Source organism: Setaria viridis, chromosome 6, assembly GCF_005286985.2.
Source record: "Setaria viridis chromosome 6, Setaria_viridis_v4.0, whole genome shotgun sequence".
NCBI lineage: Eukaryota > Viridiplantae > Streptophyta > Magnoliopsida > Poales > Poaceae > Setaria > Setaria viridis.
In genome coordinates, this window is record NC_048268.2 from 6,147,926 (window position 1) to 6,167,614 (window position 19,689).

Consider the following 19,689-nt stretch of genomic DNA (forward strand, 5'->3'; position numbering starts at 1 on the left):
AAGCTAGCTAATGCTATAATTGATCCTTGCAAAAATTTGCTAACATTTTGATGTTGTTGGTCAAAAAACAAGTCAGCAGTCTCAAGTCGAAGTTGTTGACCCAAAATCCCCTAGCAAGAGCACAGAGACTATATCTAGTACTTCAATGCTCCGGGGACAACAAAACAAAGGCAAAGGTACCAGTTGTGCTGCAGCCGGTCTAACCAGTTTGCAAACCGGTCTAACCGCTTCTTCTGGGGTTTCGCAAAATAAATCAAAACCAACGATGGTTAAACCCAAGAAACTTGAGATTGGTGTTTGGAAAACTATTGAATCAAAAGGCCGTCATAAGCATGAAAAGGAAAAGCTGAAGTCAAATAAGAAGTTTCCAGCTAAATCCTCAAAACAAAGGGATATCAAACATGCTAGTCGGTGTAAAAATTCCAAGCATTCAAAATTTGTTCCAAAATAGAAGTGTCGTGATCAGAATTGGAAATGGAACAATTTTCCAACATCAATGTTGTTTCCATCGTACAGATCACCTTTACATGTGCCATAGGAAGCTTATTTCAATATGCATTATTCTTGTACTCCATGGTCTTATAATTCGTATATATCGTCTCTTCCTAGATATTTATGTCCAAATTACATTACCTATAGGGAGCCGATAATTAATGAGCCGCCACCTATACATAATGACCGTTTTGGTCAAAGGAATCGGTCTATATAGAAAAATAAGCGCAAAGTGATCAAACAAGTCTATCATGTCAAAAGGGATGGTAGACTAAATAAAAATTCAGATTTGACACTAGACATAGAAAAGCTGAACATTGAAGAATCATCATCTAGTTCTATTGATCAAATTGCCCCTGATGTTGAACATGTTTCAAACAAAATAGCTGAACAACATGTAAGTTCGACTAGGGGGCAAGATGACCTCAAAGTAGCTGGTTCTGAAGGAACTGGTGTAACCGGTATCCAAACTGGTCTAACCGGTCTTGCTAGAAATTACTGCATAAATATCAGAACCGGTATCCAAGCTGCAAATGTCACACCAAAGAGCAAGGTGATGAAGAAGAAGCCAAGCTTTGCTGAATTGTTGCATAAATATCAGAAAATAGCCGAGCAAAAGCAAATCAATTGGTTAGAATACAATCAAAGGAAGATTTCTTCATCACTGAGAGCAAAGAAGCATCAACGTCATCTCATTAGTCTTCATCATTTATTTCGTCGATGCATATGCAATGCAATGCGTATTCAGGTATATGTAATTATAATCCATGGTTTTGGTATAATTCTTGGTCTTTGTTTTATAATTATCAATATTATGCTTATGATTCACCAAGGAGCTATAATTGGCCGCCATGGTCACATCAAGATTTCAGTTATTAGATATGCTGAGATACTCAGAAACCAAAATAGTAGTTTCATACATATTGTAGATTTTATTTTAGCTACATTAGCATCCATAAAGAGTTTGATGACTGTCCTATAGGTGATGTATTGTTTATCATCATCTTTAGAAAATTTTGAACATTGAGAATGTTTTCTGGCACGCAAGCTTTGGCATAAAACAGGAAGCATATGTTCGAGGTTAAAATTGGTAGATCTGGACGATCAGGTCTCTGAATTGGTCTCCCAACCGGCCAGATCAGTTTAGTCAAAGTCCTCCAGATGTAAATTGGACTTAACTACTGTATAGCTCTCATCGAGTAGATCAAAATTCATATATAGAACGTCCGATTTGGAGTTCGGATGAGAGAGTTATAACCTCGGGAAGATCTGCCAACGAGGAGACAGGTTAGACCGGCTCGCACACCGGTCAGACCGATTTGGATCTGTAGAGTCCGAGTAGAAGTTGTATTTTTGCACGAGATTTGTTAGTGTTTCGACTCCATCAGAGGCAAGACCTCCCCTCCCTATAAATATAAAGGGCCACGACCGATTGAAAGGTATCCAATTGATCACAAACCAATCTATCTTTTATCGTTTTACCTTTCTTCCTCGTTACCCTACTTTTCCAAACTTCATGTGCTGTTCTTCTCTCATCTCCATGGTATGAGGAGACGCCCTAGCTGGCCTGCCGAGCCTAGGGCAACCCAAGATGCGCCTGACCTGACGGGATCCCTCCCGATCGAGCGTTCGTTGGAGTTTCGCTGGAGATCCAGCGAAACCGATCTGACCGGCCATCATACCTGACTGATCTAGCAGAGGCGCTGCAAGGAGCCCCTCTGCACGCTACACATTCGAGTGCGTTCGTGTGTTGACCAGTTTTAGCGCCAACAGTTTCCATTAATAAACCCGCGCGTTTTTTTTTTTGCTGAATTAGTAAACCGAGAGGATATCTCAAACTCGAGTGTTTGCAAGATCATAGAGGTATGTGGGCCGGGCTTTTTTCATCTTCCGTGCAATAGAGAATGACATGAATGCTTCGCACCATCCCATTGAAGCCCGGCCAGCACGAACGGCCCAACTGGATAGCAAAGGAGGCTCGGCCAACGCATGAATGGTGTTTCTTTATTGTTTTTGTTTTTCATATTTCTTTTGTTTCTTCCACTCTAATAGTTTTAATACCATATTCAACATTTTATCACACTGATTCAATATTTTGGAAAAACAACTAATTCAGCACTTTGAAAAGGCTAATTTAATAGTTTTAAAAATATTGAAATATGAAATAATGACATATTGAAAAAGTCAAATTAGTGATGTTGAAATACTAAAATAAAAAAATAACATATTGGGTCTCATTTGTAACATTAATTACAAAAAATACCATGGTTGAACTGGAATTTAAATTGAATGTATGGATTAAGAGAAAAGATTATTGGAAGTTTAGAATTCATTTACTTTCCAATCCACGAACCTCCACGTGGGTTGCGACACAAGGACAGGCTATGCTACTGCCCGCTTTCTCTGCGCCACGGTGTTTACTATCTAACCAGTACTGCACGGATCTTCAAAGTGAAAGATACTAGAATTAAAAATATATCAAAACATGTATAGAATTTCCCATTCAAAATCGCATCTATTTGGGCTCTAACCCGAATGTTCACTAGAATGCTTAGTAGGATGAATAAACTTCAAAAAGAAAAACTCAGTGTGGGGATCAATATGTGGGCCTAATTCAGGAGGGCAACGGCAAGAAAAAAGAAAGGTTGCCCTTAGTTGTAACCAAACATGTGGCCCAATATAACGTAGAAGCCGATGTTGGAGGTATGCCCTAGAGGCAATCATAGAGATGGTGATATTTCAATTGTATCCATGATTTGTATATTGTGTTCATTGAATATCCATTAAAGGCTACTTGAATTGATTTGCAATTATGTGAATTGTATGTGAAACTCTTTACTTGTATGGTTATTCTAAAGTTGTCCCTAGTCGGAGTTCATGTGAGGACACACATGAATATTAGACTAGCACATGTATTACTTGATGACTATGTTTCACAAGTCATGGACATGGAGATGTTGAACTAATAATGTGGACACATGTGGAGACATGTGCTAGGACTGACCCAAACACGAGAAGTAGTTCTCTCTTTAAACAACATATACGCTTTGTCCTTAGACCTGAGATTGTCGCATGTATTCTAGATGTGGATTGACCTACTTAGGGGCTATCAAACGCTACGCCGTAACAGGGTAGTTATAAAGGTAGCTTTCGGGTTTGTCAAGAAGCATGCTATGAGACATGGTCAATCAAGATGGGATTTGCCCCTCTCTGATTGAGAGTGATATCTCTGGGCCCCTCGAGTGATCGGATCCGAAAATGCATGGCCATGCTACGTACGGTTAAGAGTTAACCTACAAAGGGATTCCGAATCACAGGATCGAGAAAGAGCGGTCGGCTTGAAGCTAGACCAAATATCGTGAGGCAAAGGGAATAGCATGTATATTATGTTGTGATGGTTCGTCTGATATGATCTTCGTGTGCGTATAGGAGTTGGCACGTCTTGCTAGAGGCCGCTACCGACTATTGGGCTGAGTAGGTGTACTCGGGCCATGTCTATACGTATCCGAACCCATAGGGTCACACACTTAAGGGGCTGGAAGCCCAATTCGGATCAAATCCGAGTTGGATTAGGTTTAGAAGTACTAATGGGCCTTGGATCCAGAGGCCCGTCAGGAACCTCTATAAATAGAGGGGTGGGGGCGCCCTAGGGTTTACACCTTTTGGCGAAACACACCTGCCGCGCCTCCCACGCCCTCGCCTGTTGCAACTCGCGGATCTAGCAGTCCGGCTTGCGACGCTTCCTCCCTGCACGTGTGGATACCTTGGAGGTGTTGCGCCTGCAGCACTTGGACGAGCCGCCGACGAGCCACGACGAGCCAACGACGAGCCGCGGTACCGGAGGCGATCTTGCTGCGCGTGGACGAGCTGCTGAGGAGCTGCTGGACGTGATCGACTACGTACGACTACGTTGATCAATACGTACGACTACGTGATCGTCTTCACTGCATCGACGTATATCTACATCTTCCGCACCAGTAGTGCGTCGAGTGGTAATCCCGTGATCCTTATACGGCAGTTCTTCCTGGTTATACGCGGTAGAATTTTTGAATTGCGCTAGTGTAGCCTACCTCGTATCCCATCAGTGGTATCAGAGCCGTAGCTGCTTAGTTTTGGATTCGGGATGTGTGCATATGGAGATATGCGAGTTTTCCGTTTGATCTATGTCCTGTTTTCGTGCCCTTGCTGCAATGGTAGTGTAACGACATACTCCTACCGGTCGGTTTCCGCCATCGGAGTTAAGTGATACACATAAATCCAGTTGCAGTGAGCGAAGATCAATATGATTGGTCGAATCGAAATCCAGGGTCATACGCCAGGCGCATTAGATGTGCAATGGTAGATGAGATCTACTGCCGGGGTCGGGATTTTTGCCGTATGCGTATGCTTCGGTAAATCAGCCGTAACTTTTCGGTACGATCTCGGATCGGGGCGAATTTTATATGAAAATTGATCTACAGAAAAAGTTACACATGAAATTCAACCGCTTCGCCGTTTTTGGCGAGATTAGATTTCCCAAATTCGGCTTGGAAGATGGAGTTTCGGGCATCCCAAGTTTGGAACGTTAGGGCGCCTAACTCTGTTTTGCAGGATGTATGTATGTATGTTGTGATCAGTATGGCCCCCTTGTGTATGTGATGCATGTGTGTAACTCATTCGTGACCTGCGTGTCGCGCGTACGGCAACACGGCAGGAGCCATATGTGTTGTCACTTTATTGTATTTAATGGTCTGCATACCAATCTGTGATGATCCAAGCAACTATGTAATCTTCATTACTAGCTTCTTTACTAGCTATTAGGTGTAATAGCATGTTCTAAGTTCTTGGAGGACTCATCACCAGAAGGATGGCGCACATGGAACATGGAGATGGAGATCACCATGGTGAACAGCTTCTATGGAGATGGAGATCACCATAAGAAAAACGGGCCATACTGTGTCACAACTGTGTGAATGCTATTCTGTTTATGTTTTACTTTCTGCATGTTGTGATGTTAGAAGTAGAACGATCCCTCACAAAGTTTAAGTTAGTATGCCCTCCCAACTAAAACTTGCACCGTCCCATGTCTTGTACAATTAGTGGTGGGTCTATGAAATTAGGGTGCCACTAGTTTTCCTTGACTAGACGGGTTTGTGTCGGACACTTACGCGCATAAGGGTTGGTTTGCTTAACAAGGTTATCTTAACGGTTAAGGACCTTGGGGCATAAAGGTTGGGCGCCGAGACATAGAGATGTCACCCAACAACAGGAGTCATATGTGATATGATTAGCAAAAGTTGCTTACCGATCTACCTTGTTTGCTAGCGGTGATGCTAAAGCTCACTAGTGGACTTGTTAGTTGTGGATCCTGAATCACTAAGTTTCAATAGAGGGATATTGATTTTAGTGGGAGTAGATTCTGTTAAAATAGTTTAATGTGATTTGCTCTATCATGGATACGTTTGTCTTAGTGTATTTTGCATTACTTTGTTGTAGATTAAATGGCACCTAGCAGCACTACACCGTTTGCTTTGCGTTCGGTCCTTGAGAAGGACAAGTTGAATGGAACAAATTACTCGGATTGGATCCGTAACCTGAGAATTGTTCTCAGGGCTGAGAAAAAGGAAGATGTTCTAGACAACCCACTACCAGAAGAACCTGCTGATGATGCACCCGCTGCTGCTAAGAATGCTTACAAGAAAGCATGTGATGCTAACCTTGAAGTAAGCTGCCTTATGCTTGCTTGCATGGAACCCGAGCTGCAGATGCAGTTCGAAACAAACCATGAGGCGCACGATATGATCGTGGCGCTTAGAGACATGTTCCAAACACAGGCCAGGACTGAAAGGTTCAATGTGTCTAAGGCCTTTGTTGAGAGCAAGCTAGCAGAACGCGCAGCAGTAGGACCACACGTAATCAAGATGGTTGGTTACACTCAACGGTTGGAGAAGCTGGGCTTCCCACTGGGCCAAGAGTTGGCCACTGATTTCATTCTTTCGTCTCTTCCGCCTAGCTATGGGAACTTCATCTCGAACTACCATATGCATGGGACGGAGAAGGGTCTGAATGAGCTGTGTGGCATGCTTAAAACATCAGAGGCTGACATCAAGAAAAGCACTAGTACCAGCCATGTGATGGCTATACAGAACAAGCCTAGCTTTAAGAAAAAGGGCAATTCTTGGAAGAAGAAGGGCAAGGCTGGAACGTCCAAGCCAAACCCACCGCCCAAGGTTAAAGCTGGACCTGGACCTGCTCCAGACAAAGAGTGCTTGTACTGTCATGAACTTGGTCACTGGAAGAGAAACTGCAAGCAGTACCTAGCTTCCTTGAAGAATGGCGGAAGTAAGAGTACTTCTACCTCAGGTACGCTTGTTGTTAATGTTATAGACAACATATTTCTCGCTGATACAATTATTAATTCTTGGGTATTTGATACCGGATCGGTTGCTCATATTTGCAATTCGATGCAGGGAATCATAAGAAGTAGAAGCGTGGAAAGAGGAGAAGTTGATTTCCGCGTGGGCAATAATGCAAGAGTTGCTGCGTTGACCGTCGGGACGATGCAACTCCACCTCCCGTCAGGATTTATTATGGAGTTGAATAATTGTTATTTTGTTCCTAGTTTAAGTCGAAACATTTTGTCTCCTTCATGCTTGATGAAGGATGGTTATTCATTTGCGAGTGAAAACAATGGTTGTGTGATCTCTAAGAATAATATGTTTATGGCTTTTGCACCCATTGTGAATGGATTATTTGTTTTAAATCTTGATGGTTCACCTGTCTGTAATGTAAGTGCTAAAAGGCCTCGGCCTAATGATTTGAGTCCTACCTACTTATGGCATTGTCGTTTGGGTCATATAAGTGAAAAGCGCATGAAGAAGCTCCATTCTGATGGACTTCTAACTTCGTTTGATTTTGAATCATACGAGACATGTGAGGCTTGCTTGCTAGGCAAGATGACCAAGACGCCTTTCACAGGATTTCCTGAGAGAGCAGTAGACTTATTGGAACTCGTACATAGTGATGTATGCGGACCAATGAGCACGACGGCTAGAGGAGGATTCCAATACTTCATAACTTTCACTGATGATTTTAGTAGATATGGCTATGTCTACTTGATGAGGCACAAGTCTGAAACCTTTGAAAAGTTCAAGGAATTTCAGAATGAAGTTGAAAATCAGCGTGGCAAGAAAATTAAGGCCTTACGATCTGATCGTGGAGGCAAGTATTTGAGCCACGAGTTTAGCAATCATCTAAAGAGTTGCGGAATTGTTCCACAACTTACGCCGCCTGGAACACCTCAGAGAAACGGTGTGTCCGAGCGACGTAATCGAACTTTGTTAGACATGGTTCGATCAATGATGAGCCAGTCGGACCTACCGTTGTCATTTTGGGGATACACTCTAGAAACAACAGCTTTCACACTTAATAGGGTACTATCTAAATCCGTAGTTAAGACACCATATGAGATATGGACTGGAAAGGTTCCTAGTTTGTCTTTTCTAAAGATTTGGGGATGTGAAGTGTTTGTCAAGCGACTTCAGTCGGACAAGATCACACCCAAGTCGGATAAGTGCATTTTCGTGGGATATCCAAAGGAAACTTTGGGATATTATTTCTACAACCGATCAGAAGGCAAAGTGTTTGTCGCTCGGAACGGGGTTTTCCTAGAGAAAGAGTTTCTCAAAGGAGAAAAGAGTGGAAAGACATGCATCTTGAAGAAGTTCAAGATGAGCCGATCGGGCAAGAATCAATGAGTGATGCTAACATAGCAGAACAAGTTGAGATACCCATGGCAAGAGAAGCACCGCCACAACCACGAAGGTCGGCAAGGCTCCGCGAAATGCGGGAAATATTATTGTTGGACAATGATGAGCCTACGACATATGCAGAAGCAATGATGGACCCAGACTCCAAAAAATGGCAGAGTGCCATGCAATCCGAAATAGAGTCCATGGGAGACAATCAAGTTTGGAACTTGGTTGACCCGCCTGATGGTGTTAAACTCATAGAGTGCAAGTGGATCTATAAGAAGAAAAAGGACATGGATGGAAATGTTCACATCTATAAAGCACGACTTGTCGCAAAAGGTTTTCGACAAGTTCGAGGAGTTGACTACGACGAGACCTTCTCGCCCGTAGTGATGCTTAAGTCCATTCGGATTATTCTAGCTATAGCTGCATATTTCGATTATAAGATATGGCAGATGGATGTCAAGACAGCTTTCCTGAATGGAAACCTAGCTGAAGATGTGTATATGATACAGCCCGAGGGTTTTGTCGATCCGAAAAATGCTGGAAAGGTATGCAAGCTTCAGAGATCCATTTATGGATTGAAGCAAGCATCTAGGAGTTGGAACATTCATTTTGATGAAGTGGTCAAAGGGTTTGACTTCACCAAGAACGAAGAAGAGTCTTGTGTTTACAAGAAGGTTAGTGGGAGCTCTGTAGTATTTCTAATCTTATATGTGGATGACATATTACTGATTGGAAATAACATTCCTATGCTTGAGTCCGTAAAGACTTCACTGAAAAATAGTTTTTCGATGAAGGACTTAGGGGAAGCGGCATATATTCTGGGCATTAAGATCTATAGAGATAGATCGAGAAGGCTTATAGGTTTAAGCCAAGATACTTACATTGACAAAGTGTTGAAGCGGTTCAGCATGGAAGAGGCAAAGAAAGGGTTCTTGCCTATGTCACATGGCATACATCTCAGCAAGACTCAGTGTCCTTCGACTGCTGATGAGCGGGATCGCATGAGTAGAGTGCCATATACCTCGGCTATTGGATCTATCATGTATGCAATGATAAGTACTCGCCCAGATGTTTCATATGCGCTAAGTATGACAAGCAGACACCAATCTGATCCAGGTGAGAGTCACTGGACAGCGGTGAAAAAACATTCTTAAGTACTTGAGAAGGACTAAAGATATGTTCCTCGTCTATGGAGGTGAGGAAGAGCTCGTTGTAACAGGTTACACCGATGCTAGTTTCCAAACCGACAGAGATGATTCAAAGTCACAATCAGGATTTGTGTTCACGCTGAATGGTGGTGCTGTTAGTTGGAAGAGTTCCAAGCAGGAGACGGTGGCCGATTCTACGACAGAAGCCGAGTACATCGCGGCTTCGGAAGTCGCGAAGGAAGGTGTTTGGATAAGGAATTTCCTCATTGAGCTTGGTGTGTTCCCGAATGCGTCCATCCCATTGAATCTCTACTGTGATAACAATGGGGCAATTGCGCAAGCAAAGGAGCCAAGGAACCACCAGAAGAACAAACACGTAATGCGGCGATTTCATCTCATTCGAGACTTCGTTAACCGGGGTGAGATCAAGATATGCAAAATACACACGGATCTGAACATTTCTGATCCGTTGACAAAACCACTCCCGCAGGCTAAGCATGATGCGCATGTAAGAGCTATGGGTATTAGGTACCTTCTAGATTGACTCTAGTGCAAGTGGGAGACTGTTGGAGGTATGCCCTAGAGGCAATCATAGAGATGATGATATTCCATTTGTATCCATGATTTGTATATTGTGTTCATTGAATATCCATTAAAGACTACTTGAATTGATTTGCAATTATGTGAATTGTATGTGAAACTCTTTACTTGTATGGTTATTCTAAAGTTGTCCCTAGTCGGAGTTCATGTGAGGACACACATGAATATTAGACTAGCACATGTATTACTTGATGACTATGTTTCACAAGTCATGGACATGGAGATGTTGAACTAATAATGTGGACACATGTGGAGACATGTGCTAGGACTGACCCAAACACGAGAAGTAGTTCTCTCTTTAAACAACATATACGCTTTGTCCTTAGACCTGAGATTGTCGCATGTATTCTAGATGTGGATTGACCTACTTAGGGGCTATCAAACGCTACGCCGTAACAGGGTAGTTATAAAGGTAGCTTTCGGGTTTGTCAAGAAGCATGCTATGAGACATGGTCAATCAAGATGGGATTTGCCCCTCTCTGATTGAGAGTGATATCTCTGGGCCCCTCGAGTGATCGGATCCGAAAATGCATGGCCATGCTACGTACGGTTAAGAGTTAACCTACAAAGGGATTCCGAATCACAGGATCGAGAAAGAGCGGTCGGCTTGAAGCTAGACCAAATATCGTGAGGCAAAGGGAATAGCATGTATATTATGTTGTGATGGTTCGTCTGATATGATCTTCGTGTGCGTATAGGAGTTGGCACGTCTTGCTAGAGGCCGCTACCGACTATTGGGCCGAGTAGGTGTACTCGGGCCATGTCTATACGTATCCGAACCCATAGGGTCACACACTTAAGGGGCTGGAAGCCCAATTCGGATCAGATCCGAGTTGGATTAGGTTTAGAAGTACTAATGGGCCTTGGATCCAGAGGTCCGTCAGGAACCTCTATAAATAGAGGGGTGGGGGCGCCCTAGGGTTTACACCTTTTGGCGAAACACACCTGCCGCGCCTCCCACGCCCTCGCCTGTTGCAACTCGCGGATCTAGCAGTCCGGCTTGCGACGCTTCCTCCCTGCACGTGTGGATACCTTGGAGGTGTTGCGCCTGCAGCACTTGGACGAGCCGCCGCCGAGCCGCCGACGAGCCACGACGAGCCAACGACGAGCCGCGGTACCGGAGGCGATCTTGCTGCACGTGGACGAGCTGCTGAGGAGCTGCTGGATGTGATCGACTACGTACGACTACGTTGATCGACTACGTACGACTACGTGATCGTCTTCACTGCATCGACGCATATCTACATCTTCCGCACCAGTAGTGCGTCGAGTGGTAATCCCGTGATCCTTATACGGCAGTTCTTCCTGGTTATACGTGGTAGAATTTTTGAATTGCGCTAGTATAGCGTACCTCGTATCCCATCAGCCAAGGCCTGGTCTGTTACGCTACTTGGGCTGGGCTTGATTTTTTCTTTTCATCGTCTAGAAAAAGTCATTATGTATCATTTTTACCGGTAATAATGGCGACCCACGCACTCATGGTTCGAAAACCTTGTAGAGTTAAGTTCTATATCGAGAATAAATTTAATGAAAAGGCATAGCTCTCGGTTATTTGCCTTAAAGAACCTAAGAAATACTGTGCGTTAGGAGCCCCCTTTTTTTCGCAACACATCAATTCTTGTTTTATCTCTATGACACCATGAGAAATATCACGATCATGCTATGTACAGAGAGTAGATTGTTTGTTTAACCTTATTTTATGTAATATAGCTTATTTGAACTTTCTAATCTAGCTCATATATAAGCTCATCCTGTCAACAAACACCCCAACTTATAAACTAGATTATATAATCCAGGTGGCTGACACTCATCACACTCGGCGGCCACGACTTGTTCGCGCTGCAGCAGGGAGAGCACGCGGCCCTGGGGTAGAGCGCACGGGCAGGGGCCACCAGTGGCGAGGAAAACACCAATTCTGGTAGAGAACTGGAGATCAAGGGTGAGTACGAGGATGAGCTTGTACCCCATGGCAAGGCATCGGCGTGCGGCAATCACGGCAAGGCATCGGTGATGGGGAAGGGAGGAGAAAGAAGAAACATAACGGGTTCAGTTGTGGGTCCATACGGGCACTGAAACAAATTTAACAGCCGTGTGAAGATAATGACATACTTCCTCCGTTCCAAATTATAAGTAATTCCAACTTCTTTTAAGAGAGTCAAACCATTTTATGTTTAACCAAAATTATAGAGAGGATTACAAAAGTTTATGGTATCAAATAGGTATACTATGAAAATTTATTTAATGAAGAAACTAATGGTACTTATTTAGTATCATGAATGTTAGTACTTTATTCTAAAAATTTGGTCAAACTTGATATGTTTTGACTCTCCAAAAAAGTTGGAATGATTTATAATTTGAAACGGAGGGAGTAGAAGAGAATGCAAATTTAAAATGGAGACAACCAGGGGAAGTGAAAAAATTTGATAGCACTTAGCGGATTCACACCATTTCTAGTGGCATCGAGCAATAAATTTACTTACGTTTATATATATAGTCCTATAAGCTGCCAATCGACTTAAGCTCATGAAGAGTCTAGAAACGCATGTCATGGAGAATCCTTTGGGGGTGCCAAATTTAACGGTGTACATACATATGCATGCAAATGCAGTAGCTAACATGCATATACGGCATACGGTAGGATTTTCTCTCCAGCACAAGTGGAATATCCATCAGTCTTCCAGGAAACAACACCATTGAGTCTGACACTCAATCCCTATTAGAAAAACTTTTTTTCCGCTTAAGAGTACATTGTACTTGTGCATGTTATGATATACTTTTTTTATGGCTCAATGATCCTGCTTCAAGTATGGCTTTTAGGCATAGAGTCGGCCATTACCACAGACTCATGAAACAAACCGGCGATGAAAGGGTTATCACCGCCGGTCCCAACAGCTGACAGCCCCATCAACTATTGGATCAGCGGTGATGGCCTCCTATGTAGTAGTGAACATTACCAAGAGTAGGTGTTGATGATCCAACACTCCCTCTTTCCTCTTACCTCCTCCTCATCGGAAGGTGCTGGTTGTGGTGTTTTAGCCATTATTTTTTGCGACATCTATTTAATCGATGGGTGGTAAAAATCATAATAGATAGCTCAGCATCAATATACTATACAAAACAGACGTCGAAGCACACATCTGCACTGACGTTGTTTGATATATCTCTAATCTCTAAATGCACTGCAGCTTTCTCTTAATTACACTATACTAATTTTATATTTTTGAGTCTATCTCCTCATCAATCAGTTGAGATTTTGTTTTCCATTAATCATCATTAATAACTATTCGATTTAGATCCAACAGCCCAGATCCACTTCTTCTTTCTTATTCCTTCATGCCCCCCTCCCCCCCCCCCACCGCCCTCGACCCTGACGCCCGTGACGTGCTCCGGTGGTGCCCACGCTGCCTCCGTTGTGTCGCGGTCTCTCCCACCTTCACCCAGGCCTAGGAGCCTCCCCGAAGGCCATAGGTAACTTCCCACCCCTAAAGCCTTCAGATCCTGATCTTCAATTCAATTTCTGCTAGTATAGGTTTGGATGATTGATGGATAACAGAAAAATCGAACATTTGAAGAGGACTAAATCTCTCTATTTTTTACGTGTAAACGTGGATATCCTTTGTGTGTCCTCCGATATGATCATGCATATGCATTAGTTTTGTGCATATGGCAATTAAAAGAAGGGAACGACATATGTATATGTAGTAGATTCTAGAAGTCTCCACAAATCTTGTGAGTTGGTGATGTTGTGTTCTGTTATGATTCAGTTAGAAACATGCCACCGAACCACAGCATAAAATAAATTGAGAAAACATCTCACAGGAGAGTCACGTGCACACGTGCCAAAAAAACAGTTCTCTTTGGGGTGGGTGGGGGGAGCGGGGGGATGAGGTGCAGCCGGGCTGCAAAACCTCTCCAGTGCAGCCGGCCTGCTCTGGATGTGCATATTATAGATGTGCATATCTATAACATGTGCACATCTATAAATCTTATAGATGTGCATTTGAAAGTGTAAGATGTGCATCCAGAGCAGGCCGGCTGCACCGAAGAGGGCTGGTGTGCGTCTATATAAATCCAGAAACTCGGCCATCATAATCATCAGGCCATCCAATGACCACATCACCCACTGCTAGCAACCTGTGTGCGCAGTGAGCAAACCCCAGCCATTTCTATGGTGACTAGCATCCTTGCAGCCTCGCTGCAGTCGCCGGAGCACAATCCCCGGCCATACACACCGAGCCTTTGGGGAGATTTCTTTCTCACCCACCAGCCGTGCACGCCGGCGGAGCTCCTGTCCATGAAGGAGAAGGCCCGGGGAAAGGAGGAGGAGGTGAGGCGGATCATGCTGGACGCTGCCACCACGCGTGGCTTGGTAAGGAAGCTGGACCTCGTTGACGCTCTGCAGCGGCTCGGGGTGGACTACCACTACAAGAAGGAGATTGATGAGTTGCTTCGTGCCATTTACGATGACGAAGATGGTGGCTCTGATGACCTCTATGTCACCTCGCTGAGGTTCTACTTGCTCAGGAAGCACGGCTACAATGTGTCCTCTGGTAAGATATATCGACGGCAAACTAAGACAACGCCAATTCATTTAGTGTGCAACACTGAGTTGAATTATTATGATATGAATGACTGTTCAGTTATATATTTGCAGACGTGTTTCTGAAGATTAATGTGCCAAATAGGACAACGCCCATTTATTTAGTGTGCAATAACTTAGATTTGGATTATTAGGATATGAATGACTGCTCACTTATATACGCAGACGTGTTTCTAAAGTTCAGAGATGAACAAGGAAACATTACAAGCGACGATGTGAACTGCTTGATGACGCTGTATGATGCTGCGCATATGAGAACACATGGGGAGGAGATACTTGACAGTATCATCCCTTTCAACAAGAGCCACCTCCAATCTGTGATGGAAACAGATTTGGAGCCGGAGCTCGCTGAGGAGGTGAGGTTCACATTGGAGACAACTCGGTTCAGGCGGGTTGAGAGAGTGGAGGCAAGGCACTACATGTCGGTATATGAGAAGAAGGCTACGAGAAATGAGGCCATACTGGAGTTTGCAAAGCTCGACTACAACATCCTGCAAGTTCTCTACTGCGAGGAGTTGAAAGAACTAACGATGTAAGTTGGCATTTACATTCCTATGAGTTGGTAATAACTAATTTACTTATTATATGTACAAGAAATGGTGTGAAGTATTATTTGCTAAACATAGTCATTCATCGTCAACAACTTTCAGATGGTGGAAGGATTTCAAGTCTCGGACAGACCTGAGATTTGCGCGGGACAGATTGGTGGAGATGTATTTTTGGATGATGGGAGTTGTTTATGAACCTTATTATTCGTATTCACGGATAATGCTCACCAAGTTGGTCATGTCCGTGTCATTGTTCGATGATCTCTATGACAACTATAGCACTACAGAGGAGAGCCAGATCTTTACTACTGCTATGGAAAGGTATGTTGTCAGTGATAACATCATACAAAATGTACGCTTATGAAAAATAACTTACCTTATTTTAAATCAATGCTAGGTGGGATGAAAAGGCTGCGGAGAAATTCCCAGCATACTTGAGGGCTCTCTACAAAAATATACTAGGCACAACTGATGAGATCGTGGAAGAGTTAAAACTCCAGAATAATAAGCATGCTGAACTAGTCAAAAAACTGGTATGCTGCCCAAACGATCACAGGAAGAAACTATGAAATCAGGCACTTGAGTTAATTTTAACATTTGTATACTTTCCACTCAGGTAATTGATATCGCCAAATGCTACCATGCAGAGGTGAAATGGCGTGATGAAAACTATGTGCCCACTAACATTGACGAGCACCTCCAAATTTCAGTGGGTACTAGTGCTTGTATGCACATTACAAACCTTGCATTTATTTCACTAGGAGATATGACTACCAAAGAGGCAATTGAGTGGGCTTTCACATATCCCAAAATTATTAGAGGTGTTTGTATTGTTGGGCGCATTGGTAATGACATCGTCTCACATGAGGTATATAGAAAATCAGTTCATATACAATACAATGACATTATAATATTGCTAATCACTCCTCACTTTTATTTTCTTGAAGAGGGAACAAGCTTCGGATCATGTGGCATCCACAGTGCAAACTTGCATAAAGCAATATGGGGTCACAGTACAGGAAGCAAACGAAAAACTCAGAATAATTATCGAGAAAGCATGGATGGACATCGTTGAAGAATGCCTCGATCAGAAACAATCCATGGAACTTTTAGAGAAGGCAGTCAATCTTGGACGAACAATGGATTTTATGTACAAGCGTGAAGACGCATACACCCTCTCTTTTAGCCTCAAGGACATTATAGCTTCAATGTACGTGAACTTCGTGTGAGTTTGATGATCCAGCATCAAGTATATGGCTTTTTGGTATAATGCCAGGCTACGTTCAGAGGTAAACAGTATTGTAAAATCAACCTGTGTGTGGTTGCAGCTCTTAGGCTATCCACACTCGTCAACCTCTATTTCCATACTCTAAAAAGAATATTCCATCCTAGTCATCGAGATTCTCTACTCTATGCTAATTTCTTCCACACTCATGTTATCTCTATCTCATACTCTATACTAACTACTCCATATTTTATTCCCCTCCCTTCCCCTTCCTCTCTCTTCCCAACTCTCTCTCTCCACGCGGAACCTCGGGAAGCGGATAGCGGGCGGCAGGCGCGTCCTCCAGAAGTAGCGGTCCACCGACCGACTGCTACCGTAGCGGCAGCCATCCAGTACCACGCTGCAGCGGGTAGCGGTACTGGAGGCCTCTTTAGCGGCGCGCAGTACGGACAGCCTAAGACTCTTCGTAGGCTGTTGGTTGGTTCTCTTTTATCCAATGTGGGCCTGTGTGCCTATTTTCATATTGGACTGAGCCCATAGCTACACCATCAAGTGTGGTTCTCTCTACACAATGGACCCTCATCTACTAATTAAACTTGTCTATAAAAATAGAATGATAGGACCAACAGGTATAGCTTGGGTCTTTATTTGTTAATGGAGACGGTTGTACCTCTTACATGTGTAACACCCAGCTCCCAAATTTGCTTATGACCTAGCTCCTCATGTGGCATGGGTCCGTATGTGTATAGCACCTCTGCTACACTTTCGTCCTCGCTTCATGTAAAAGATTAAGCTGAAGATGCTACGTTTGGAATGACAAACATTATAAGCTGGTCTTCAACCTTCTAAACTTCTAAGGTGGTACTAAACCCACCAACTACAACCACAATTGACCACATGGGCCAACAACCACTCCTACTAGAGGATATTTAGCTGGTGTATTACAGCACATTAAGGATCAAACCGTCAATCTTAAGATCTACTAGTCCAATCTCCTATAGGTATTGATGTGTGTGTCTTTGCATGTGTATGGTTCTAGTTACTACTTCAGGTGTATGTGCCCATATCAAAGGAAATTGAGTTTTTTAAAAATAGCTAATAATTTAGTTATACATCACATTTATCATATGTGAAATGTCACAGAAAAGTCATTTCCTTTCAATTTGATGTGACGTAAGATTGAAAAAATACTGTCCCTACGCCCTTGAACCCATCCGGGCGGGTGGAAGCCTTGGAGCGAATTGAACTTCGGTAAAATCTTTTTTCGAAAAGGATGAGCAACTTCTGTTATCAACACTCAAGTCGAAATTGATGTGATGATGTATGACTATGGTGGCTATATATACAAGGGCAGGGAACGTGCCACCAGGTTTGTATAAAGCCCTAGGAACCAAGGAGAAAGATGGAGGTTCCTCGAGCTTCTTAGGAAGAAGACGAGCATCACGCACCCAACCTTGTGTGGTGATTTCTTTCTTCATCACATCCCATGCCCTCCAATACAAGTATGTTTTACTTATTATGATCTATAAGTGCATCTTCTCTCCCTCTCAATGGAGTTTTCGTTTGCTAAAAAATAGAGTTTGTTTTGGATAATCCCTACTGTGGCATAATATAGCATATATACCAGTAACAAGATGTATAATTTTTCTTTTTCCGTTCAATTTAAAAGATACATTTGCGACGAAATAGGTACAATGACCAGGATGAAGAATATTGCGCATTCAATTTAGGTCATCACATAGAAAAAAGGGTTGGGTTTAAAATAGATCAAATACCCTGACCGAAAGGGGCATATAAAACATCAGCTACATATAAATATACTTTGCCAAACTACAAAGGTACACCTTCCTTGCAGTGTGCACTGATGAAGGACAAAGCCAAACTCAAGAAGGAGGAGGTGAAGACAATGTTACTGGATACCGATTGATTTGATTTGTCTGATAAGCTAGAATTTATCGATACATTAGAATGACTTGGATTTGATCATCACTATATAAAGGAGATCCATGAGTTGCTGCGCAATGTCTCTGAAGCTGGGGAGAGAGATCTTGATCTTCCTACAATGTCCCATCAGTTCTATGTGCTCAGGAAGCATGGATATCATCTTTCTTCTGGTAAGATTCCAAACAACTCATTCTTAACTACCTTGTATTTCCGTAACCAGAGCTTTAAATAACACTACAAGAAAATTTTATCCTACGGCATCAAATCAAAAGAATAAAAGATGGTGTCTTTTATACTTTCAAAATCCTTTGGGACTCCATATAGTGTCTAGAACAGAGAAACTATCCATACAACACCTTAAATTATACTATTCCATCATTATACCTTATTCTCTTCATAGTTTATAATTTTGGCTGATGTAATTAGATGCTTAAATATGTTGATGTTGCAGACATATTTCTGAAGTTCAAAGATGACAGAGGAAATATTGTAAGCAATGATGCAAGATGTTTGTTGAGACTGTATGATGCTGCACATCTTAGAGTGCATGGGGAAGAAATACTTGACAATATTATCACTTTCACCAAGAGTCAACTTCAATGCATTGTAGAAAATCTGGAGCCGGAGTTGAAAGAAGAAGTGAAATATGCGTTGAAAACACCTTTTTTCATGAAACTAAACAGAGTAGAAGCAAGACAATATATCTCGATATACGAAAAAGGTAGTGCACGTAATGATGCAATATTGGAGTTTGCAAAATTGGACTTCAACATTTTACTAACTCTATATTGTGAGGAGCTAAAAGATCTTACATCATAAGCACAGTCACTAACTGAAAACTGATATTGTAATGAGTACTTCCACTGCAAATATCTCTATAAATGTGCTGATAAAACACATATTGTATATAACTACAGGTGGTGGATAGAGTTCCAAACTCATGCCAGCACATCTAAGTATGCACGAGATAGGATGGTGAAGATGCCTTCTACGAAAGATACTCACTTAGTCAGTTATACCATAATCAACTTGACTATTTCAAGCCATGTAGTGACTTGAGTTATACACAATATATGTTACGATTTCTATTTAGATTTGGAATGTGAAGTCCATCGAGGACTTGTATATCCAAATCTACCAAAATTATTTGATCTACCAATGATTAAATATGGAAACATATTTTCACATATACCATGAGGGTATGTTGCTCAGTCTCAACATGAAACTATTGCTACAATCTCTCATTATCTCACCACCTTGCTTTCATAAAAAATGCATTTGTGAGAAGATGATATTATGGTGGTAAATAGTTCTCACTAGTGAACGAGAGAAATTCTCCATAATTGCCACCTTTGCTTTGACCAAATTTGAGTGTTGATACACTCTGCCTAGAACT

General features: G+C 42.5%; 1 protein-coding gene across 2 annotated transcripts; it reads left to right on the plus strand.

Moving 5' to 3' along the window:
* Nucleotides 1–13,943: 13,943 nt before the first annotated feature.
* LOC117862144 ((E)-beta-caryophyllene synthase) lies at nucleotides 13,944–16,435 on the plus strand. 2 transcript variants are annotated; one of them, XM_034745660.2, is made up of 7 exons: nucleotides 13,944–13,982; nucleotides 14,178–14,526; nucleotides 14,742–15,108; nucleotides 15,227–15,445; nucleotides 15,522–15,657; nucleotides 15,741–15,992; nucleotides 16,072–16,435. In XM_034745660.2, the coding sequence occupies exons 1-7, from the start codon at nucleotides 13,944–13,946 to the stop codon at nucleotides 16,351–16,353; spliced, it is 1,644 nt and encodes a 547-aa protein (XP_034601551.1). In that variant the 3' UTR covers nucleotides 16,354–16,435. The 2 variants fall into 2 exon arrangements, with proteins under 2 accessions (XP_034601551.1, XP_034601552.1); XM_034745661.2 differs by lacking the exon at nucleotides 13,944–13,982 and having other exon boundaries at nucleotides 14,145–14,526.
* The last annotated feature ends 3,254 nt before the right edge of the window (nucleotides 16,436–19,689 follow it).

Coding starts and splice junctions, on each gene's coding strand:
- LOC117862144 (XM_034745660.2), top strand. CDS start 13,944: ATGTGCACATCTATAAATCTTATAGATGTGCATTTGAAA. Junction 13,983..14,177: donor TTATAGATGTGCATTTGAAA/GTGTAAGATGTG, acceptor GCCTCGCTGCAG/TCGCCGGAGCACAATCCCCG. Junction 15,993..16,071: donor ATGACATCGTCTCACATGAG/GTATATAGAAAA, acceptor ATTTTCTTGAAG/AGGGAACAAGCTTCGGATCA.